Source organism: Pan troglodytes, chromosome 5 (assembly GCF_028858775.2).
Source record: "Pan troglodytes isolate AG18354 chromosome 5, NHGRI_mPanTro3-v2.0_pri, whole genome shotgun sequence".
NCBI lineage: Eukaryota > Metazoa > Chordata > Mammalia > Primates > Hominidae > Pan > Pan troglodytes.
Window position 1 is genome coordinate 180662494 of NC_072403.2, and position 25597 is coordinate 180688090.

At 49.5% G+C, this 25597-nt stretch overlaps 1 protein-coding gene across 4 annotated transcripts in view; it reads left to right on the forward strand.

Annotated features, from left to right (window-relative positions):
* Positions 1 to 25597, forward strand: part of SMOC2 (SPARC related modular calcium binding 2) — a 225152-nt gene that overhangs the window by 140483 nt on the left and 59072 nt on the right. For all 4 annotated transcript variants that reach the window (XM_024357524.3, XM_024357523.3, XM_016956668.4 and 1 more), the window contains exon 8: positions 16924 to 17110. In XM_024357524.3, the coding sequence (XP_024213292.1) occupies positions 16924 to 17110 (187 nt within the window). The remainder of the gene's footprint in view (positions 1 to 16923; positions 17111 to 25597) is intronic.

A 25597-nucleotide genomic window follows, 5' to 3' on the forward strand; every position in this document is an offset into this window, starting at 1 on the left:
GTCTGACCCCCTGTCTCTCATCTTCCTTGCACTAATCAGCAAACTGGGGATGTTCTTCTCATAGCAGCAGCAGAGGCACACAAAAGCTGGGCCTCACACACAAGCAAATTTGGAGCCTCCCCCGCCTCTTGCTCCCCAACCTCCTGCTGGCCATGCTGAGTTCACAGGCTTGGGCCCAAAGTCCCAGGTAGGGAAGAGCACCCAGCCTCTATGGGAGCACTGCAGAGACCCTGGCAATACGGAGAGAGTGGCCAGTACTGCAGTCTGTTCTTCCTGGAATAAGGGTGTCATTGTCCTGAGTGGGACAAACTGAAGAAGGGAGGAGGGCAGAGGAGGGCGGAGGAGGGCGAGGGCCCTGCAGCTGCTCCGTCAGGGATGAGGCTGTGCACAGGCGAGGAAACCAAGCATTTCCAAAAGTTCCAGGCTGTGGTTGCAATGGTAATTGGGACTTGGCAGAGGCCATTGGAGGTAAACAAACTCTAGTCCCTACACTTCAGAGCAGCACAGCAGCAGGCCAGCAAAAACTGGGGAGCCAGGCCGGCCAATAGTAACAAGACTTGGGGTGGGCAAAGGAAATGGAAGCAGGTGATTAAGAAGTTCACCCAGGAAGCTGAGATGAGAGAGAGAACCACAGATGGCCGTGCAGGGTTGCAGGTATTACAGTCGGCTGGACGTGAAGACCACCTGTGAGATAGCTCCTCCTGCGGACTAGACTCACACCAGTGGGAATCTGAGTTCTTCCGACGTGGGACCTAAACTGAATTGAGACATTCTGGTGGGTTTATTCACACTTTCTAATGAAAACCTCCTCTTGCCAATAAAGTCAGCACTTCAAGGCCCACAAGTGTTCTTATAAACAAAACGAAACTTGCATAGATAAAGCCAAACTTGGCAAGAGTTGGGAATGCTCAAGGCCTGTGGTTTAAATCACATTAGTGGTAAGAGGTCTCTGTTTAATCGAGTGTACACTAATGGAACACCAGGTCCTCTTAAAAAAAAAAAAAAGCTTTCATTAAATGCAATTTTCTGAGAAGTGGACTATGTACTTTTGCCTATCATTGAGTCTGATATACTATTCATTTTTAAGACCTACCAAACAGGCAAAAAATATGTTGCCAATTAAAATGTGAGCAATATTTTCTCATCTCTTAGAATTCCTATTTTATGCTTACTAGGAGCACTTTTTCAGGCTTATTTAGACATGTTGTTTATGGAGAGCATCGATGTACAGTGAGATGCACAGACGGCCGTGCACGGTGGGAGGAGCTTTGCCCAGTGCTGGTGCTCAGGAAACCCAAGCACCTGTGGAAGTAGACAGCACATCCATCCCGGGACAGCCCCCCAGAGCCATCTCCCAGTTGATGCCCCCTCACACTTGGAAGCAACTGCTCTTTTGATTCCAATCACCATACACTACATTTTTTTTAAAACAAGGCATCCCTCTGTTGCCCAGGTTGGAGTGCAGTGGTGTGATCACAGCTCACTGCAGCCTTGGTTACCCAGGCTCAAGCCATCTTCCCATCTTAGCCTCCAGAGTAGCTGGAACTACAGGAGGGCGCCACCACACACAGTGAATTTTTGTGTTTTTTTGTAGTCACGTAGTTTTGCTATGTTGCGCAGGCTGACATCAAACCCCTGGGCTTATGCGATCCTCCTGCCTTGACCTCCCAAAGGGCTGGGATTACAGGTGTGAGCTGCTGTGCCCAGCCTACATTACCTTGGTCTGTTCTGGAGTTTCATGTAAATGGAATCAAGCATAAGTACCCCTTTGTTCCTGTCTCTTTTTCAATCCAGTAATGGTTTTGAGCTTCATCCTCACTGCGTGCATTACCCATTCATTCTCTGCAATTTACATGCATGATTGTAGACTGTATGCAGATACCACAGCTTATTTCTGCATTTTCGAATTAATGGATATTTTGTTTTTCTCTTTAGGTTGGGGCTACTACAAATAAAGATACCAGGTACTAGTCATTGTACTAGTCATTCGTGAGTGCATGTTTTCATGATGCTGGGGATAAATACCTGAGAGAAGGTTTCCAGAGTAGCCCCAGCATTTCACACTCACAGGAGGAATGTCCGAGGCCTCCCACTGCTCCTCAGCTCAGCTGGCCTGTGGGGTGGGGTTTCTGGTTTGGGTTGTTCTAGCAGGCATGTGACGCTGCCTCATGGTGATGTTTTACCTGCATTGTCATGATGACGGATGATGTTGGACAGTTTCTTTCAAATGCTTATTTTTCAGTCACACATCTTTCATTTTGTCATGTCTGTTTTCACCTTTGTTAAATTTGGATAAGGCTGTTCACCTTTGGTGTTGATTTGCAGACGTTGTTTATAGCACCTGGAGTCTTTGTCAGGTGTGTATATTAGGGATCTCTTCTCCCAGTCTGTGGCTTGCCTTTTCGTTTTCTTAATGGTCTCTTTTGGTGAGGTAAGTTCTCAATTTTAATGAAGTCCACTTTTTTTTTTGTCTTTTGTGCTTAGTGCTTTCTGCATCTGCCCTAGAGATCTTTGTCTAACCCAATATCTCAGTAATAGTCTCCATATTTTCTTTTAGAGTCTTTATATTTTTAGCTTTTATGTTTAGATCTCTAATTTATCTCAAATAAATTTGTGTGTGTGGTGAGTTAGGCTTTTCCATCTTTAACTGTCATGTAGATATCTCATTGTTGTAGAATTATTTGTTGAGAAGGCTTCCCTTTCTTATTGTTTTGGTGCCTCATCAAATATCAGTTGAACATATACATATATTTTTTAATTTACTTATAAGCTTTTTATTCTTTTCCAGTCATCTACTTAGCTGTCCTTTTTCCACTAACATCTGGTCTAGATGACTGGCTTTATAATGATTTTTCAAGTCAGGTAATACTAGTCCCCCAGTGTCATTCTTTCGGAAGAAAACTTTGAATATGTTAGGTCCTTCACATTTTCCTATTTGTTTTAGAACCATAATGTCAGTTTCTACTGTAGAGCTTCCTAGGATTTCGGTAGGAATTATATGGGATCCACCAATCAAACTGGGGGGAATTAAAGCATTTCTGAGTCTGCTCATCCATTAACATGGTACATCTCTTTATTTATTTAGGTGTTCTAATTTTTTCAGCAATGCTTTTAGTTTTCAATGTATTGTACATCTTTGATAAAATTCTTTCTAAGCACTTTTATGTTTTTGATATTATAGCAAATGACATTTAATTTTTTTAATATTCCAATTATTCATTAGCAGTATATAAAAATAGAAGTAGTTTTTGTAGATTGAGCTTGTACTTGGGACTTTGTCATTTTCACTTATTAATTTTAGCAGCTTTTGCTTTGCAAATATAAAAAAGTAGTGAGATTATTACTAATCTAAAAGTGAAAGTGTTCAGTCTTTTGTCATTAAATATGATGTTAGCTATAGACTTTTCAAAATATGCTCTTTATCAGACAGAGAAGGCTTTTCTCTACACCTAGTCTACCAAGAGTTTTGCTATTTAATTATCGAAGTACTTAATCTTAATAAAAATGAGCAACTAAATTTACTTGTCTAAAGACTGATAGTTTTGCTATAGCTGAAAACATTTGCATTTAGGGTATAATGCTATTGCAATGTCTAAAAGAATTGTTGGTTATGATTTGTAGTATTTTAAATAGTCCCTTCAGTTTTGCAAAATGCTTTATCTTTCTTTCTAAATACACTCATATATTCTTCCACTAGCTCCTCCCGCCCACCTTGTGAGACAATTAGACAGATTTGACACTGTTGTGAACCCAAAGTATCTGTGACAAGTCTCAGTCAATTTGGAAAGTTTATTTTGCCAAGGGTATGGATGTACCCATGACATGGCCTCGGGAGGTCCTAACAGCGCGTGCCCAAGGTGGTCGGGGCACAGCTTGGTTTCATGCGTGAGACATCAATCAGTATGTGTAAGAAGTACATTGGTTCAGTCCAGAAAGGCGGGACAACTTCTTAAGTAGATATGAGACAAATGGTTGCATTCTTTTGAGTCTCTGATGAGCCTTTCACTGAATATACAATGTACATCTGAGAGAAGGATAGAGGAACAGTCGCTTCTGCCCTAGTCTGGCTCAGTGAAGCAATAGGGTGGAGGAAGCCATCAGATCTGCACCTGTCTCAGGTGAGCTGCTGAGGGATGACTGAGTTCTGTCTGTCCTTGGACCATGGGAATTTCCTGCAGGCAAACAGTGAGGGAGGTCTGTAGCTTTTTTACCTTTGTAGCCCTCTTATTCAGGAATAAACTGAGAGGCCGGTTTGCCGAACACAGTTCCTGGCTTGACTTCCCTTTGGCTTTGTGACTTTGGGGTCCTGAGATTTCCTTTCCTTTCACACCGTCTTAGTCTGTTTGGGCTGCCATAACAAAATCCCTTCCACTGGGTGGCTTATAAACAACAGAAATTCATTTCTCATAGCTCTGGAGGCTGGAAGTCCAAGATCCAGGCACTGGCAGATTTGGTGTCAGGGTGAGGGGTGAGGGGTGGGGGTGATTAATGTTCTGGTTCATAAACGGTGTCCTTTTGTTTCCTCACATGGTGAAAGGAACAAACCAGATCCCTGGAGCTCCCTCACCTTTTTTTTGTTTTGTTTTTTTGAGATGGAGTCTCGCTCTGGCACCCAGGCTGGAGTGCAGTGGCATGATCTCGGCTCACTGCAACCTCTGCCTCACGGGTTCAAGCAATTCTCCTGTCTCGGCCTCCTGAGTAGCTGGGACTACAGGTGCACACCACCACACCCAGCTAATTTTTGTATTTTTAGTAGAGACAGGGTTTCACCATATTTGTCAGGCTTGTCTTGAACTCCTGACTTCAGGTGATCCACCCACCTTGGCCTCCCAAAGTGCTGAGACTACAGGCGTGAGCCACTGCACCCAGCTGGAGCCCCTTTTCTAAAGGCTCATCTCATTCCCAGCCGGAGCCTCTTTTCTAAAGGCTCATCTCATTCCTGAGGGCTCCAAGGCCCCACCCCCAAATGCCATCAGCTTTGGAGAAAAGATTTCAACACAGGAATTTTGAGGGGATACAAACATTTGACGAGTGCAGATTCTGTGTGACAAGTGATTCCCAGCATTTACATTACAGGATTGAAGCGGAGTGGCCAGGTTGGGGCTGAACTGAGACTTAACCGTATTTATTCTCTTCTTGGTTAATTTTCTCCATTTTGCACTGTGCAACCTGCCATATTTTTGGAATGACTACTACAGACTTAAATACAAACTCTTTGACTTTGAACATTAAATTTGCTTAACATAGAAGTAAATACTGGTTAGGTGTGTTGGCTCACGCCTGTAATCTCAGAACTTTGGGAGGTCAAGGGTGGATCACTTGAGGCCAGGAGTTCGAGACCAGCCTGGCCAACATCTCTACTAAAAAAATACAAAAAATTAATTGGGCCTGGTGGCGTGTCCCTGTAGTCTCAGCTACTCTGAAGGCTGAAGCAAGAGAATCACTTGAACCGGGGAGGTGGAGGTTGCAGTGAGTTGAGATCGTGCCACTGCACTCCAGCCTGCATGACAGAGGGAGAATTCGTCTCAAAAAAAAAAAAAAAAAAAAAAAAGGAGTAAATAAGAAGATGGGAGTAAACAGAAAATAGCACCCACCAGCCTAAACTAGACGTGAATTATGTCACTATGATGTTCATTTCTTTAATAGTTAAGGCCCCTTAGGGTAATGTGTGGGCATACTGTCAATACTTGTAATAGTTCCTGAAGAACTCTTAAGGTGTTGGCTGACACTAAATAACAATGTTATGCATTTCTTTAAAAACAAGGTATGTCTGGGGCAGCGTAGTGTTCCCAGAGCAGACCGGATGTGGAGAAAAGGGATTCAGAGTTCCTTGACAACAACAGCAATGACATCCATTCAACCACGCAGCTGCCAGCAATGGGCTCAACAGCCCCAAAACAGATCAGCAGCAGAGCTGTGTGGCACACTCAGGGCCAGGGGAGGCCTCCAGGCCAGTGCACATATAGCTCAGGGAAACATGGAAAAGCTGGAAGCTGGAACTGGGCAGAGGGAACCTGTGGGTTCTGTCTCTGTGGCATTAGTTTAGGGAGCAGCCAGCCTGGTGGTGGTCAGGTGTGGCATTAGTTTAGGGGGCAGCCGGTCTGGTGGTGGTCAGGTGTGGCATTAGTTTAGGGGGCAGCTGGCCTGGTGGTGGTCAGGTGTGGCATTAGTTTAGGGGGCAGCCGGTCTGGTGGTGGTCAGGTGTGGCATTAGTTTAGGGGGCAGCCGGTCTGGTGGTGGTCAGGTGTGGCATTAGTTTAGGGGGCAGCCTCAGCCTGGTGGTGGTCAGGTGTGGCATGAGTTTAGGGGGCAGCCGGCCTGGTGGTGGTCAGGTGTGGCATTAGTTTAGGGGGCAGCCGGCCTGGTGGTAGTCAGGTGTGGCATTAGTTTAGGGGGCAGCCGGCCTGGTGGTGGTCAGGTGTGGCATGAGTTTAGGGGGCAGCCGGCCTGGTGGTGGTCAGGTGTGGCATGAGTTTAGGGGGCAGCCGGCCTGGTGGTGGTCAGGTGTGGCATGAGTTTAGGGGGCAGCCGGCCTGGTGGTGGTCAGGTGTGGCATTAGTTTAGGGGGCAGCCGGCCTGGTGGTGGTCAGGTGTGGCATTAGTTTAGGGGGCAGCCGGCCTGGTGTTGGTCAGGTGTGGCATTAGTTTAGGGGGCAGCCGGCCTGGTGGTGGTCAGGTGTGGCATTAGTTTAGGGGGCAGCCGGCCTGGTGGTGGTCAGGTGTGGCATTAGTTTAGGGGGCAGCCGGCCTGGTGGTGGTCAGGTGTGGCATGAGTTTAGGGGGCAGCCGGCCTGGTGGTGGTCAGGTGTGGCATGAGTTTAGGGGGCAGCCGGCCTGGTGGTGGTCAGGTGTGGCATTAGTTTAGGGGGCAGCCGGCCTGGTGGTGGTCAGGTGTGGCATTAGTTTAGGGGGCAGCCGGCCTGGTGGTGGTCAGGTGTGGCATTAGTTTAGGGGGCAGCCGGCCTGGTGGTGGTCAGGTGTGGCATTAGTTTAGGGGGCAGCCGGCCTGGTGGTGGTCAGGTGTGGCATGAGTTTAGGGGGCAGCCGGCCTGGTGGTGGTCAGGTGTGGCATTAGTTTAGGGGGCAGCCGGCCTGGTGGTGGTCAGGTGTGGCATTAGTTTAGGGGGCAGCCGGCCTGGTGGTGGTCAGGTGTGGCATTAGTTTATGGGGCAGCCGGCCTGGTGGTGGTCAGGTGTGGCATTAGTTTAGGGGGCAGCCGGCCTGGTGGTGGTCAGGTGTGGCATTAGTTTAGGGGGCAGCCGGCCTGGTGGTGGTCAGGTGTGGCATTAGTTTAGGGGGCAGCCGGCCTGGTGGTGGTCAGGTGTGGCATTAGTTTAGGGGGCAGCCGGCCTGGTGGTGGTCAGGTGTGGCATTAGTTTAGGGGGCAGCCGGCCTGGTGGTGGTCAGGTGTGGCATTAGTTTAGGGGGCAGCCGGCCTGGTGGTGGTCAGGTGTGGCATGAGTTTAGGGGGCAGCCGGCCTGGTGGTGGTCAGGTGTGGCATGAGTTTAGGGGGCAGCCGGCCTGGTGGTGGTCAGGTGTGGCATTAGTTTAGGGGGCAGCCGGCCTGGTGGTGGTCAGGTGTGGCATTAGTTTAGGGGGCAGCCGGCCTGGTGGTGGTCAGGTGTGGCATGAGTTTAGGGGGCAGCCGGCCTGGTGGTGGTCAGGTGTGGCATTAGTTTAGGGGGCAGCCGGCCTGGTGGTGGTCAGGTGTGGCATGAGTTTAGGGGGCAGCCGGCCTGGTGGTGGTCAGGTGTGGCATTAGTTTAGGGGGCAGCCGGCCTGGTGGTGGTCAGGTGTGGCATTAGTTTAGGGGGCAGCCGGCCTGGTGGTGGTCAGGTGTGGCATTAGTTTATGGGGCAGCCGGCCTGGTGGTGGTCAGGTGTGGCATTAGTTTAGGGGGCAGCCGGCCTGGTGGTGGTCAGGTGTGGCATTAGTTTAGGGGGCAGCCGGCCTGGTGGTGGTCAGGTGTGGCATTAGTTTAGGGGGCAGCCGGCCTGGTGGTGGTCAGGTGTGGCATTAGTTTAGGGGGCAGCCGGCCTGGTGGTGGTCAGGTGTGGCATTAGTTTAGGGGGCAGCCGGCCTGGTGGTGGTCAGGTGTGGCATTAGTTTAGGGGGCAGCCGGCCTGGTGGTGGTCAGGTGTGGCATTAGTTTAGGGGGCAGCCGGCCTGGTGGTGGTCAGGTGTGGCATTAGTTTAGGGGGCAGCCGGCCTGGTGGTGGTCAGGTGTGGCATGAGTTTAGGGAGCAGCCGGCCTGGTGGTGGTCAGGTGTGGCATGAGTTTAGGGGGCAGCCGGCCTGGTGGTGGTCAGGTGTGGCATTAGTTTAGGGGGCAGCCGGCCTGGTGGTGGTCAGGTGTGGCATGAGTTTAGGGGGCAGCCGGCCTGGTGGTGGTCAGGTGTGGCATGAGTTTAGGGGGCAGCCGGCCTGGTGGTGGTCAGGTGTGGCATGAGTTTAGGGGGCAGCCGGCCTGGTGGTGGTCAGGTGTGGCATTAGTTTTGGGGGCAGCCGGCCTGGTGGTGGTCAGGTGTGGCATTAGTTTAGGGGGCAGCCGGCCTGGTGGTGGTCAGGTGTGGCATTAGTTTAGGGGGCAGCCGGCCTGGTGGTGGTCAGGTGTGGCATTAGTTTAGGGGGCAGCCGGCCTGGTGGTGGTCAGGTGTGGCATTAGTTTAGGGGGCAGCCAATCTGGTGGTGTCAGATTGACACTTTCAAGTACTTCTGGTTTTCAAGAGTTTCGCGGGATCCTGTGCCTGCTGGAAGTTGAGCAATAACTCTCCAAATGTTAATGCAAAGCCCCTAAGGGTGTGAGCTTGCCAAAAAACTTAACATCTGCAGCATGCGATTTCTTGAAATATGGCCAAATATGGATATTTCATTTTTAGAATGGATGTGATTTGTTCTTGGTTTCTATAAAAATGCTTTAGGCGTCGCCATACTGAATCAAGTAGACTTCATTTAATGAAATAATTATTTAAGAGTTTTTTTAATGTTCATAAATGTCTGGCAGCCGCTTATTATCATCTAAAAACTCCTCTTGGTTGTCAGATTATTTGGACAAACTGTCAGACACATTATAAGTCACAAGCATCTAATGCTAGTTTGGGAAATGAACTCATATTTTTTTAATAGACCTTCTACCAACTTTACAAAGGTAGCTTTCTACAAATTAAAAAAAAGTTGTTACATGGTTATAAAACTTAAAATTTATAGAAGTAATTTGGAATGGGAATCATGTTTCTATAAAACTTAAAGTTTATAGAAGTGAAATTGAAATCATATTTCTATAAAAGTTAGAATTTATAGAAGTAAATTGGAATTGAAATCATGTTTCTATAAAACAACACTTATAGAAGTAAATTGGAATTGGAATCATGTTGCTAGCCTAATATTTAATGAGACAATATGGAGGAAGGCTGTCTCCAATGTGCTAATTACTTTTCAGGAGTGTGTTCAGGAAGGGGCACAGGCCCGCAGGCCAGGGATCTGAGCCACAGACAGCAGAAAGCTGTCAGAGAAGGGAGCACACAGGCAATGCTCGTGGAACTAGAAAAGCACAAACCACCGAATAGAACTAGCTATGAAAGACAGCACCATGCAATCGTAGTTATACTACAGAATTATTACAACATTTATACTACAGAATTAGTACATTTCCTTATGGGTTCTGAGTACCAGCAGGGTGTCACTGACTCTGGCAAGAGCAGAAACCTGCAGATTGAGGCAAAGCCAAAGGTTTGAGTGAGAGTGAACTTAATACACTAAATGGGAGGCTATTCTTTGGTTAAAAATGTCGTAATATGGGAGAATAATAAATTATACATATTCTATATTGTTAATATAATATATAATTAATATAATACTATAAGTAATATAATACATATTATATATGTATGTATGTGTGTATTAAAAGTCAGCCTCTTGAATGCCTTCATATCGGAATTGCTTCTATTTGCGTTTTTTTCAGATTTTTTTTCTTTATACATTAACTCCTCAAAATTTATTATATGAGAAAATGATGTAGTTAAGGGCCTTCTGAAAAGGAAAGAAAAGTGACATATTTTCATCTAATATATTAAAATGGAATATTGCAATAGGGATTTTGTAATCATTCATTATTACTTTTTTTTCTGAATTATTTCCAGAATTTCTAGCTTTATTTTTCTCTATCAATGGTCATTTTTGGAAGCTTAGCCTACTCCATCTGGAATCAAACATAACTTATAGTAATATGATTAGTTTAAAACTTGAACTTTGGTTCCCTGTCCCCACTTAACAGAACCAAGTGTCTCTGTCTTGACATTTCCACCTTGGTGTCCTGTGTCTACCGGTCCCTGTGTGGTCCTGCCGGTGACTCCACCATGATCCTTGGAGCAGCCTCTCCTTCCCTATTTCCCTAGTTCTCTACCCTTTGCCATCCTGCTTCTCTCAATCTTCAGTTTCACTCGGTTCCCTTTTTCCTGCGCCGTTCATGCTTCCTAAGGCCTCACGGGCATCTTTCTAGAGGATGGCCGAGCTCCTCCTCCTTCCTGAGGCCTCACGAGCATCTTTCTAGAGGATGGCCGAGCTCCTCCTCCTTCCTGAGGCCTCACGAGGGGCATCTTTCTAGAGGATCGCCGAGCTCCTCCTCCTTCCTGAGGCCTCACGAGCATCTTTCTAGAGGATGGCCGAGCTCCTCCTCCTTCCTGACGCCTCACGAGGGGCATCTTTCTAGAGGATCGCCGAGCTCCTCCTCCTTCCTGAGGCCTCACGAGCATCTTTCTAGAGGATGGCCGAGCTCCTCCTCCTTCCTGAGGCCTCACGAGGGGCATCTTTCTAGAGGATGGCCGAGCTCCTCCTCCTTCCTGAGGCCTCACGAGCATCTTTCTAGAGGATGGCCGAGCTCCTCCTCCTTCCTGAGGCCTCACGAGGGGCATCTTTCTAGAGGATGGCCGAGCTCCTCCTCCTTCCTGAGGCCTCACGAGCATCTTTCTAGAGGATGGCCGAGCTCCTCCTCCTTCCTGACGCCTCACGAGGGGCATCTTTCTAGAGGATGGCCGAGCTCCTCCTCCTTCCTGAGGCCTCACGGGCATCTTTCTAGAGGATGGCCGAGCTCCTCCTCCTTCCTGACGCCTCACGAGCATCTTTCTAGAGGATGGCCGAGCTCCTCCTCCTTCCTGAGGCCTCACGGGCATCTTTCTAGAGGATGGCCGAGCTCCTCCTCCTTCCTGAGGCCTCACGGGCATCTTTCTAGAGGATGGCCGAGCTCCTCCTCCTTCCTGACGCCTCACGAGCATCTTTCTAGAGGATGGCCGAGCTCCTCCTCCTTCCTGACGCCTCACGAGGGGCATCTTTCTAGAGGATGGCCGAGCTCCTCCTCCTTCCTGAGGCCTCACGAGCATCTTTCTAGAGGATGGCCGAGCTCCTCCTCCTTCCTGACGCCTCACGAGGGGCATCTTTCTAGAGGATCGCCGAGCTCCTCCTCCTTCCTGAGGCCTCACGAGCATCTTTCTAGAGGATGGCCGAGCTCCTCCTCCTTCCTGAGGCCTCACGAGCATCTTTCTAGAGGATCGCCGAGCTCCTCCTCCTTCCTGAGGCCTCACGAGCATCTTTCTAGAGGATGGCCGAGCTCCTCCTCCTTCCTGACGCCTCACGAGGGGCATCTTTCTAGAGGATGGCCGAGCTCCTCCTCCTTCCTGAGGCCTCACGAGCATCTTTCTAGAGGATGGCCGAGCTCCTCCTCCTTCCTGAGGCCTCACGAGCATCTTTCTAGAGGATGGCCGAGCTCCTCCTCCTTCCTGACGCCTCACGAGCATCTTTCTAGAGGATGGCCGAGCTCCTCCTCCTTCCTGAGGCCTCACGAGGGGCATCTTTCTAGAGGATGGCCGAGCTCCTCCTCCTTCCTGAGGCCTCACGAGCATCTTTCTAGAGGATGGCCGAGCTCCTCCTCCTTCCTGACGCCTCACGAGGGGCATCTTTCTAGAGGATGGCCGAGCTCCTCCTCCTTCCTGAGGCCTCACGAGCATCTTTCTAGAGGATGGCCGAGCTCCTCCTCCTTCCTGACGCCTCACGAGGGGCATCTTTCTAGAGGATCGCCGAGCTCCTCCTCCTTCCTGAGGCCTCACGAGCATCTTTCTAGAGGATGGCCGAGCTCCTCCTCCTTCCTGAGGCCTCACGAGGGGCATCTTTCTAGAGGATCGCCGAGCTCCTCCTCCTTCCTGAGGCCTCACGAGCATCTTTCTAGAGGATGGCCGAGCTCCTCCTCCTTCCTGACGCCTCACGAGGGGCATCTTTCTAGAGGATCGCCGAGCTCCTCCTCCTTCCTGAGGCCTCACGAGCATCTTTCTAGAGGATGGCCGAGCTCCTCCTCCTTCCTGAGGCCTCACGAGGGGCATCTTTCTAGAGGATGGCCGAGCTCCTCCTCCTTCCTGAGGCCTCACGAGCATCTTTCTAGAGGATCGCCGAGCTCCTCCTCCTTCCTGAGGCCTCACGAGCATCTTTCTAGAGGATGGCCGAGCTCCTCCTCCTTCCTGAGGCCTCACGAGGGGCATCTTTCTAGAGGATGGCCGAGCTCCTCCTCCTTCCTGAGGCCTCACGAGCATCTTTCTAGAGGATGGCCGAGCTCCTCCTCCTTCCTGAGGCCTCACGAGCATCTTTCTAGAGGATCGCCGAGCTCCTCCTCCTTCCTGAGGCCTCACGGGCATCTTTCTAGAGGATCGCCGAGCTCCTCCTCCTTCCTGAGGCCTCACGAGCATCTTTCTAGAGGATGGCCGAGCTCCTCCTCCTTCCTGACGCCTCACGAGGGGCATCTTTCTAGAGGATGGCCGAGCTCCTCCTCCTTCCTGAGGCCTCACGAGCATCTTTCTAGAGGATGGCCGAGCTCCTCCTCCTTCCTGAGGCCTCACGAGGGGCATCTTTCTAGAGGATCGCCGAGCTCCTCCTCCTTCCTGAGGCCTCACGAGCATCTTTCTAGAGGATGGCCGAGCTCCTCCTCCTTCCTGACGCCTCACGAGGGGCATCTTTCTAGAGGATCGCCGAGCTCCTCCTCCTTCCTGAGGCCTCACGAGGGGCATCTTTCTAGAGGATCGCCGAGCTCCTCCTCCTTCCTGAGGCCTCACGAGGGGCATCTTTCTAGAGGATGGCCGAGCTCCTCCTCCTTCCTGAGGCCTCACGAGGGGCATCTTTCTAGAGGATGGCCGAGCTCCTCCTCCTTCCTGAGGCCTCACGAGGGGCATCTTTCTAGAGGATCGCCGAGCTCCTCCTCCTTCCTGAGGCCTCACGAGGGGCATCTTTCTAGAGGATGGCCGAGCTCCTCCTCCTTCCTGAGGCCTCACGAGCATCTTTCTAGAGGATGGCCGAGCTCCTCCTCCTTCCTGAGGCCTCACGAGCATCTTTCTAGAGGATCGCCGAGCTCCTCCTCCTTCCTGAGGCCTCACGAGCATCTTTCTAGAGGATCGCCGAGCTCCTCCTCCTTCCTGAGGCCTCACGAGGGGCATCTTTCTAGAGGATGGCCGAGCTCCTCCTCCTTGGGTTCCTTCCTGGAGTCACGGCCCCGTGCGCCTCCCCAAGACAGAAATCTCCCATGCTGTGGTGACACAGGACCTGTCATGTGCGAATTCACCCCTCCTCGTTCCCTCTACCAGCGTGATTAAGTCCTTTATAGAATAAGGACTTGTCTCCTGCCAGAGAGAACCACCCCAGTCAGCTCTGCCTGCAGAACGCTGCGTTCTGGGATGCCCCAGGAGGGAGGTGACAGTCACATGTGGAAATTATGTTCTGTAGCCTTCTCTTCCCAAGGGCCATCATCAGTTTGTTTAAAGATCTTCTGCCTCCACTGTGGCCCTTACTAAAAGAAAATGGAATTGCATTTCTCCAATGAGTCTGAATTTCCCACATGCAGCCAGGTTTATCAGATAAAATTGCATGGGTTAACAGCCCTCATCAACCACGATGTTTATATAAACATACACGAAGTTTCTTCTGACTCTGCTATAATATCTTTAATATTTTATATCATGCTCATCAAATTTTAAGAGGTTGATTTAATCCATCTTATTTTGCTTATGATAAGCTTTCAAATATCACATAAAATCCTCAAGAGAGACGTTTCAAGAATTTTTGAGAACAATTTCTATAGATGCAGTATGTTCCTCAATAAAGCACAGAAAGTATCTCGTGTCTGGATCATCAAACCATGAATTCTGTGCACTAATAAAATTTCTGAAGAAGCGCCACGGCGGTGCTGAGTCTTCCAGGGTGCTGCTGGAGAGGCATGAGCAAGCGCCACGTGAACACGGCAGTGATGAGTTTCCTGGGTGCTGCTGGAGGGGCATGAACAGGTGCCACGTGAACACGGCAGTGCTGAGTTTCCTGGGTGCTGCTGGAGAGGCATGAGCAAGCGCCACGTGAACACGGCAGTGCTGAGTTTCCTGGGTGCTGCTGGAGGGGCATGAACAGGTGCCACGTGAACACGGCAGTGATGAGTTTCGTGGGTGCTGCTGGAGAGGCATGAACAGGTGCCATGTGAACACGGCAGTGATGAGTTTCCTGGGTGCTGCTGGAGGGGCATGAGCAAGCGCCACGTGAACACGGCAGTGATGAATTTCCTGGGTGCTGCTGGAGAGGCATGAGCAAGCGCCACGTGAACACGGCAGTGATGAGTTTCCTGGGTGCTGCTGGAGAGGCAGTTTCCGCCATCCTCAGCTGCTGCTCTCCAGAGGCGCAGTTCCATTGAGTGATGCACCAAGTGCTCTGAGGATTTCTGCAAAGCAACAACCTCCAGAAACATTTAGCACAACCCCTGCTGTTTTCCGTTTCTTCCATGACCTAAAGTAACTTACTGAGCAATTCAGAAAGAAATGCAAATCATCGTCCTTTTTATTTGTTACCAGTTTCCTCGTTATCGTTGAGGCAAAAGCCTCTTTACTATAACCCAGAGGTAGGTTTTGTTTTATGCACCTGTGCATTTGCTGAGCAAAACCTGGAGCCCACAAAAAAGTAGAGAACTTATAAGACACAATCATATGAAATTTCAGTCATTGACAAATTTCTTTCTGCTTCTTCTCTTGTTCATTAAACCGATTTTGAGCACCTACTGTGAGATTTGAATGATCCATGAGTTCTGAGCTTATTCTAAAAAATTTTGATAAGAGCATTGTCATCGTGAAGACACGATGACTTCACTTTAATGTTTATCGTCCACTCTTTCAAGTGGCTGAGTACAGCGTATGAGGTCGCCAGGGGAGAATGATTGTTAGTCACTTTGGAATAGAAATATAGGGGAGAGTCTAAAAGGTAACATTTGTTTTTACATTCTTGCAGTGAAGACACAAAACATATGCTTTTACAAAATCTAATAGCAACATTTGGTAATATAGTCAGTAATGGACTAATCATAAAATTACATATCTGATTATCCTCAGATGTTAAACAGAGTTGCTAGATATGCTAAAATCAGGGTGGTTTCCATTAATACCATCACAATTATTTATTATCTCAAAAGAAATTTATTGAGTGCCCATTACAAGCCAGGCATCCTTTTAGCATTGGAAAAATTATGCAATAGCTAACATTTGTGGAACTGTGTCAATATGCCACACTGCACCTATAATCGCTTTTAATCCCCAGAACAATTCTTTCTGCTGGGCTGTGATGTGGACGCACCACACCAGCTATGGCAGTGCTGAGCAGCTCTTATCAGCTTCCTAATGTGTCCCACCTGTCTGATATCACCTTTAGGGTCATAAAAGCTCTATAAACTATACACTGTAGTTAATCAGCTTCAAAGCAGGCTTAAAGCACCATTTGTGGAAAATCACTTCCAATTGGAGAGATTCGTGACGTCCCAGCCCAAGCTTCCTTCAGGCTGAGCAGAGAGGCTGTCCCTGCTGCTCCACCTGCGTGTTCCTGCTGCAGCCAACAACAGGTCACATGGTCTTTCATTCCTAGATGCTACCGCTCTCCCCCCAGGTGAGGGCCAGTCAGGAGGGGGTTGCCAGCACGCACTCATTCTCAGGTATTCCTGGCTTAACTATTTGGGGCAGAAGATGGATGTCAGACATACATGTCTAAACAAAGGAGAAACTGAGTTTATTAACAAAAAGAGACCAACCTTTGCACATGGCAATGTGAGGTCCTAGAATTTTTAAGTCATTGTTTTATTTGCATATGAGTGAGTGTCAGTATTCATGTAGCACAATGCCTGGTGCACAGGCTGAGTATGAATACCTCTCATTATTATTCTTTACCAGTTTTCAGTAACAAAGCTTGTTTTGGAAAGAGTGCAGTGGAAACTTTCACGATTTGGGGCTGAACAACTTTTAGATAGCGTGCACCTGTTCTGCTTAGATTTCACCTAAGTCAGACCTTGGGGAGGCCCCAGGTGAGAAAGTGGATTTTCTTCCAAGTCTCCCCCTCGTTTGGGGGTGGGGGATGGACGATGAACCACATGTTGAGAATGAGGAGAGAGGGGTCACACAGGGAGCCTCGGAGTCTAAACACGACCTTGCCCTGGGGCCCGCTTTGAGGAATCTCCAGCCTCAATGACACTTGGTTTAGAGCAGGGAGTGGAGAAGACTTCCAGCCACAGGGCTGGTTCTGCCTCGTCACATTCAGGAGTCCTGTGGGCATCAGATCTGCTCCTGGATCCCCTCTCCCAGGCGACTGCCCATGCTAACTTGTGAGCTGTGCTGCGTGTTGAGCAGGAATGTCCATCGCTGTGGGGATGCTGTTGACAGATCCGTGATCACAGCAGCAGGCGAGGCTGCGGGAAGTGGAGCCATGTGAGGTTCTGCCTCTCCTGCTGTGCCCCCCACGCTGGCAGGCCCTCCTGCTCCGGGGTGAAGGAGGACCACATCGTTCTTGGCAGTTCTCTGTGGCCTCCCAGGAGCTCTGCATGTGGGACGACGTCGCTGGATCCTGCTCACCTTTTGCCTTCTTCTTCCCCGCAGTGTCATCCTGTGACCAAGAGCACCAGTCTGCCCTGGAGGAAGCCAAGCAGCCCAAGAACGACAATGTGGTGATCCCTGAGTGTGCGCACGGCGGCCTCTACAAGCCAGTGCAGTGCCACCCCTCCACGGGGTACTGCTGGTGCGTCCTGGTGGACACGGGGCGCCCCATTCCCGGCACATCCACAAGGTAAATAGGGTGCACCTACCTCCCCGGGACCATGGGAGGCTTTGGGGTGTGGAAGCCATGAAAGCAGAACCCCCACTTCCCCCAACACACACTGACACAGTCACACACACACTCATACCCACACACACCCACGCTCTCACACACATACCCACACACACACTTATACCACACACTCATACACACACACCCATGGTCTCACACACACACACACCACACACACACCCACACACACCCATGCTCTCACATACACCCACACACCCACACACTCATACCACACACACTCATACCCACACACACTGACGCTCTCACACACACCCCCACACACACACCCCCACACTGTTTCACACACACACCCACACACCACTCTCACACGCACACAATCATACCACACACACACTGACACTCATACACTCATACCCCCCACACACCCACACTCATACCCCCACACACCCACTCACACCCACACACAATCATACCCCACACACCCACACACAGACACTCTCACACACACATACCCCCACACACCCACACTCACACTCATACCCCCATACACACCCACACTCACACACACTCATACCCCCATACACACCCACACTCACACACACTCATACCCCCATACACACCCACACTCACACATTCATACCACACACCCACACACACACACCCACACTCACACCCACACACATACTACACACACCCACACACACACACTCATACCCACACTCACACACTCCCCCTACACACTCTCTCACACACACTCTCACACACACCCACAGTCACACACAACCACTAATACACTCACACACTCATACCCACACTCATACAATCCCCCAAACACCCACACACACACTCACACGAACATACCCACAGTCACACATTCACCCCACACACACACACACGCCCCCCACACCCACAGTCACACAGTCTCATACACACAATCACCCACACTAACTCCCCCAACACATCCCCACACTCACACCCACTCACACACTCCCCACACACACACTCATACACACCCACACTCATCCACACACACACCCCCAACACACTCCCACACTCACACACTCCCGTCTCATACCCACACTCACACTCACACATCCACACTCACACACACTCACATACTGTCCCCACACACACTCACACACAGTCTGTCCATCAGCTGTGGGTGTTGCTCCTCTTCACCTGGATGGTCTGGTTCTCCAAGTGGCAATCACCCAACGCTGGGTGATCCTCTGCTCTTGTGCATGAGCTGCCTATAAAAGCCAGTGGCTTGGTCAGGTGCGGTGGCTCACGCCTGTAATCCCAGAACCGTGGGAGGCCGAGGCGGGTGGATCGCCTGCGGTCAAGAGTTTGAGACCAGCCTGGACAATATAGTGAAACCCTGTCACTAGTAAAAATACAAAAAATTAGCTGGGCGTGGTGGTGGATGCCTGTAATCCCAGCTACTCAGGAGGCTGAGGCAGGAGAATTGCTTGAATCCGGGAGGCGGAGGTTGCAGTGAGCCAAGATCACACCATTGCACTCCAGCCTGGGCGTCAAGAGCGAAACTCTGCCTCAAAAAAAAACAAAAACAAAAACAAAAAAAAACAGTAGTTTCAACTGTTGGAAACTGGAGGAAACCATTTCTTTGATGGCCTCCAAAAGCACCCGAGTGGCAGCTGGGAAGCAGCAGTAGCTTTGCCTTCACAGGCAGCACTGGCTCTTCTGCCCCACTCACGCCAGACGGAATCTGAAAGGTGGCTCTGGGACCCAGTGCCAGGGTGGAAACGTGGACGGCATCAAATACCAGTGGCAGCTTCCTTCTGCTCCTGGTTTTGGGAAAGGGAGCTCAGCATTTCATAAACCGAAAGAACCGATTGTCCAAGATGGCTTTTTATGGTATTCACATATGTGTGCCCCGAATTTACCACTTTTAGAAAAAGTGAGGCTGTGCTAAAGACAAGGGCAATGAAAGTTATTCGAGGGTCTGAAATACAAAAACAACTTGTTCACTCGAGTTTTGTGTGAGTTGGAGCAACGTGAGGGTTTTCACAGTAGCTCCTGAAGAACAAGAGCTGTGTGTTCATGGAAATTGTATAACCGTGAGTAGAAATGGTTTTGCAGCTCTTTGTAACATGAATTTAACTTCGATTTGTCCTAGATTTATATAAAAATAGTTTTAAAGTATATGAAAATATTATCTCTTAAATGTTATCGAATGTAGCCACTGATGTCACCTTTAATGCTTAGGCATGAGCATTTGGATGCTTCCTAAATTGTTTTCCAAATTTGTCACCAAGTGTCACCAGTAGACATTTGTGGGGGAAACTGTGTAGTTTCCAGGGGCTCAAGCCAACTAATGCCTGTTTCACCAAGATCGGGTCCACCCATCACCGTCTGGCCCGGTGGGAGTCCTGCTTTGGGGAGTGTGATGACGCTGGGGCGTGAGTGCTGCCCCTTCCTGGCCAGCGCTCCACCGTCCGGCCGCCCTGGCTGACCGCCTGCTCTCGACACCCCACTCAGCCGACACTGCACAGGGGTGCTGAGGCCAGCGGCTGAGGCTTGGCTTCTGCGGGGCTGATATGGGGGATTGGTTCAAACCCATGTGCTCCACAGGGCTTGAAGAGAACATAAACCCGTGTGCTCTCCAGGGCTTGAAGAGAACATAAACCTTTTCAAGGTTTTGGTATGAGAATTATTATTTTTTTAGTTTCTGTGCCTAGGTATATAGGGAGTACTGTTTTCTAAGAAACCTTTCTTGGAAGCAATGTTTCTGCGTATCTTAGAGCTCTGGCTGGTTTACTGTGCATATAGGTTGGGGCAGCCCCAGCCCCCAGTGAGGCCCCTGTAGCAGAGGTGGAGACCGCTGGCAGATGCTGTTTTACACACGCCAATGAAAATCTTTAAGCTGACAAACCCAGAGCTCCTCAAACTGGCTCTGAAATTATGAGATCAGCATTTACTACGCTGTGCCTGAAGAACCTGCCAACGTCCACTATTGTGATAGGCTAGAAACACAGTAACCCCTCTCTTCCCATCCATCGATGCTGGTTTCATTCTGCCTGGACTTCATTCCACTTTCATGGTAGAAAAAAAGTCTCTGGCTCTCCTGTTTCCTATTTCTGCCTACAGAAGGGGGCAGCTCCGTCTTTTTGGAGTTTCAGAAAGAAGATGAAAGTAAACAAATGGAGACAGCTCCTTCGATTCTGCATGTAATTTTACCTTATTATTCATTCATTCATTCATTCAGCACAAATACTGATTATCAACAACATTCAAACCCTCTTCCAGGGACTGAGGAAATAGCATTGAATAAGAGAGGAGAGGCCCCACCTCTCCTGCAGTTTACACTCTGCCAGGGGGGTGTCGGACCCAGAGCTGCTGTCCCTTGCTGCCAACAGAAAGCCCTCAAACTTACCTAGTCTCAAAATGTACTTCTCACTCGACTCTGGAGACAGGGAAGTTCTGGATGATTTCAGCGGTTCAAAGACATAATTGTTATAAGTCGTTGGTGGGGGCAGTTGTTGTTGTTTTGGTCTGTTCTGCTGTCTTCCTCTTCCTGGTGTGCTTTGCGGCTTGTTCATGTTATAGCTGTTAGGGCATCACAGTGATAATGTATTTTTGAGAAAGACTTTTTCTTTTTGTCAGCAGAGAAAATCCTTCCCCACCCACCTGCACTGGTTTCCCCTCACACTAATTGGCCGGAATATCACTGAACGCCCAGACCCAGACCTGCCTTGGACTGGGGAGAAAAGGGGAAGGGACCTGTTGTGGTCCCTTTTTCAGCACCCAGGGCAGGACTAGGATTACCCCCTTGGCACCCACAGCCACGTGGAGCAGGGTCTGTGGCTAAGAAAGTCTTGGTTTTGTTACAAAAGTGGAAGGGGAGGGAGCCTGCAGGGTCTGGTTCCTCGTGCAAACAGTTAGACAGGTGGTAGACACAAAGATGGTAGAGGTGGTGGGGCAAGACCAGGGCTGGGCCCAGTGAGGGCAGGTCAGGGTGCCGGCACAGGCCTCTCTAGGGCCGAGATGCTGGAGGTAGTTGTAGCCACGGTGGCTGGGGAGGATTGTTTCAGGCAGAGGGCAGGTCCTGGGAGAGATGAATCTGGTGTGTTTGAATGGGGAGTGACAGGGTTTGGCTGTGTCCCCACACAAATCTCATCTTGAATTGTAATTTCCATAATCCCCACGTGTCGTGGGAGGGACCTACCCTGTGGGAAGTGATTGGATCATGGGGGTGGTTTCCTCCTTGCTGTTCTCGTGATAGTGAGTGAGTTATCATGAGATCCGATGGTTTTATACGTGTCTGACATTTCCCCTGCTTGCACTCACTCCATCCTGCCGCCCTGTGAAGAGGTGCCTGCTTCTCCTTTGCTTTCTGCCATGACTGTAATTTTCCTGAGGCCTCCCCAACCATGCCAAACTGTGAGTCAATTAAACCTCTTTTTTTTTTTTTTTTTTTTAGAAATTACCAAGTCTCAGGTATTTCTTCACAGCAGCATGAGAACAGATTAATACTGGGGGTGTCATAGGGGCGGGGCAGATGGGGAGCAGCTGGAGAGCTGGTGGAAGCCAGAGAACAGAGTGGGTCCACTCACAATGGGGTTGGAACATCTCTCAGGTCTCAGCTCCCCTGGGAAGCTGCTGGGACAGTTTAGCAGAGAAGTGATACAATCTCTCAACAATCCTGAAAAGCACTCACATTTATTCATTCACCTTTTATTCAGTAAATATGTGAATGCCCTCAATGTTCCAGGCATTGTATTGGGAGCTAGGGATACACCAGTGAACAAAACAGGTACAGTCCATGCTTCCACGGAGCCTGCATGATAATGGGAGGATGCAGATATAAGCCAAACCCATCACACTTAGCAGACATGAGTAAACATATGGCTTAGCAGACATGGGTAAACATGTGGTATAATGTCAGATGCTCTGGAGGAAAAAAAAAAACCAATGATCCACAAGAGGGACTTGGGATGGGGCACAGCTTGAAGGAAATGGCAGGGGCGACTCCCTGAAATGCCGACATCAGAGTCAAGACCTCAAGAAGTTGGTGAGGGAGCAAGGACGCCTGCGGAAGTCCAGCCTGGTCAGAGGTGGTGAATGCCACTGAGGGCCCAGCCCCAGAACCCAGTGCAGTTTTTATCTAAAGGTGGGGTGTATCAGTTAGGAAGCTTTTGGTTTCATGTAGTGAGATGAGAAACTGATGAATGAATATAAGTGACCAGAGACGGCATGATCTCCCTAAGAGGCACAGCAGTGGAGCAGGCTCAGCCTCCGTTGAGGCTGTCATCTGGCAATGTTGCCGAGGACATTCCCTCTCCCAAATCCGCCCTGACACCCTCATTCTGTTTTCTTGGCCGTTAGGCAGGTTCCCCTCTTGGTCACAGGATGGCTGCAACAGATCTGGACATCTCATCCAGATGCCACAGTGCTCAGAGGACACAGGAGCCCATCTCTTTGTTTCTTTGGAGCCAAAAATCCCTTCCCTAGAATTCTGCTAGCAAGTTTAATTCATGGATCATTGGTCAGAATTAGATCATATGTCCATGGCTAAACCCACTGCTGGCAAGAAAAATTGAGTTGGTTTACACTGGTTTGAATTGATCACCTAGGGAGACATGGGTACTGGGCACCAGGCAAAATAATCAATATTAGGCAGTATCTGATAAGCCACAGCCAGCTTCGCCATTCCTCATCTCCCAGTGATTCTGCCATTATTGAGTAACCAGGTCACATTTCTATTTAAATGCCCTCTGTTCCATCAGCGCAATTTTCTTATTAATTTTCTGAAATAAGCAGCCCCAGGGAGATACTTTATAGTTTTGATTTATACCTGGGTTGGCAATTAAGATGTTTGTTTTCTTTAATCATCCTCAAAATTTCCTGATGGGGAAGAAACATTTAATAATCCAATAACAGTAAGAAGCTATAAACATAAATTGCATCGTCTTTTATATGTGACCCCTCTTATCCTCATGTCACCATGCATGAGAATTAAAAGGCGTTAGTTTTGTGGCAGACTCATCCCAAGGACCACAGGTACATGCCACTCTGCCCAGATGAGGCAGGGGCAGCTTGCTGTGGTGCAGTTTCTAGTTGGACCCATCACTTAGAAGGAGATATGAGGAGGGGCAGAGGCTTCAGCCCTTCCTAGTGCCCCTGACTTTTGTGTCAAAATTGGCATCTTCGTCATTGTTTGCAGATCCCGGAAGGAGGGGTCCAGGCACCTGTCGTGAGTGCAGGCCCCCATGAATGGTAGAGTCCAGGTGGGAGCCGAGGGGCAAGTTTCCCCTCAGCCACTAACAGTAGTGAGGAGAGAATGGGAAGGGGCCGTCAGACTGAGCTGAGTCAGGCTGATGGCCAGATTCTGCATTCATGTCCTGAACAGAGAGGCTGATGAAGCCTTTGTCTGTCTGCCATCCAACTGCTGGCTGTTCCTACCTCACATCTGGGCAGCCTCTGTTCCCTGACCCCAGAGCATGTCTCTCAATGAGGTGTGTAGCCTCTGTTCCCCAACCCCGGAGCGTGTCTTTCAGTGGGGTGTGCAGGGGATCGTGTGGGCATAGGACTGCATTTCTCCCTGGCAGAGAACCTGGTATCTGATGGGCAATGAGAGAAGAGACGTTTGTGTTTTTCCTTATACAAATAAGTTAAAATAAACCTATTGAAAAGAATGGTGACGGATAACAAAGCTGAAATTAACAGACTTATTTCTCCTCTTTCTCCTCTCTTGAGATTGTCAATTCTGCAAGTCATGGGCGTTTCACACTACTCATTAAAACAAGCAGAATACTGTCATGTAAATATATATTTTTATATTAGCATCAGTGATAGGATTTGCAACATACGTCTATCCCAAATGTGGAACAAAACCGAAATGCCCGTCCAGGTGGCTGGCTTCCTGATTGCTTCGAAGCTAGGAGATTTGGAATGAGGGTAAGAAATGATCTAGTCTCGTGCCACCCATGTGAAGGATACAGGTACTGATCCTGAAGGGCTTCAGGGGCACAACAGAGTCCATGTTAACACTTCCTTTTTCTAACACTACAGAGCAGTCCAGGGCTCTAAGGAGGTGTGCCCTCTGATACTCGGAGAAGCAAGATGGCCCCTAAGGGCCGGAACTCTATCCTTAGAGTCTACGTCATCCATTCTGAGCTGGGACATTCGCCTGGCTTTTGGCAGCTCCCCCTTCATAAGCCCTCGGGCAGGAAGGGTCCATTCTAATGTAGGTCTCAATTCGGCCCCCGATACACTGACCCAGAGCTTGACGTGAAGATCGTTCAGCCCTCAGAGTGCCCTAGTTCTACAAATTTAACATGCATAAGTAAAAATAAGAGCTTCCTAATCCCTCAGGAAGCCAGCTTCCTGTACACATCATCTCTGGGTGAATGTTTTACTTCTCACCTGCTGGCCGCAGCAGCAGCTGCATTAGGAGACACCTGACTGGGTAACAGGTCCTTTACTGAGTTCACCTTTCTTGTGACCTCTTGGAGCTGACCCCCACCCCCACATTTTCAAAGAATATGAGTTAATGGCTTTTGGTTAGAATGTGATAGCTTAACTGTTTGCCAGAGTGTGTCAGAGACTTTAATTTCAAAAACAATATTTCAAAAAGATAGATTAAGTTTGTGTGACTGGGGTGGCAGGTTTTCTGGTATCAAAGAGGCTATTCAGGGCCAAGGGCGGCAGGAGTGCGCGGTTCCTGACTCTTATGACAGCTGGATGTGGTCCTCTCACTGGGACTGCTGGACTCTCTGGGGCGTCTGTTAGAACACTTTAAATATGTCCCTTTACAGAGAAATTTCATTTTATTTTCTATGGCTGAAAAGCATGTAAGCAATGAAAAAAATAGAACCTAAAGTGATCTCTGTGAAGTAAATAGGATCTTGTAGCCCTTTCTTTAAGAATGAAAAAAGAAAATAGGGCAGAGGGAGAGGATGAGAACTGGCGGAACGCTGGCCTCCTGACAACCTCAGGGCTCCAGGCCGGACCCCCTCCCGCTGGCCTCCTGCTTGTCTTCTTCATTTTCCAAGGAGTCTTTCTGGAGCCCCAAGACTGCACCTGTGCCCCATGATGGTGCTGGCGGGCACTGCGTCTCCCAGTGTGTCACTTGCCAGGGCCTGAGGAGGCCGCCACGAAGGATTCCATGTGCCTGACACTCATGGATGGGAGGGGCAGGGGGCTGGGGAGCTGCCATGCAGCATGAGGTCAGCTGAGTGGAGGGGAAGCGAGGAAGGTTGGTGTGGGCTGTCTGGGGTCCTGCGAGTCCACAGAAAGGGGCGGTGGGTGTGCTGACACAGGAATCTCCCATCTCCCGGGAACACACCTCCCCGGCGTCTCCTTCATGCTGGTGAGAAGCCCCACTTCTTGGTGAAAGCCACGGTGAAGGATTTCTGCATGCGGAAGATTGTCCTCCTTGGGGGTGGGGGCTCCAGGAGGCAGGTTCTCATGGTGGCCCGCACTCTGTTTAAATGTCCACCTCCTCCACTGGATGAGGCTGGT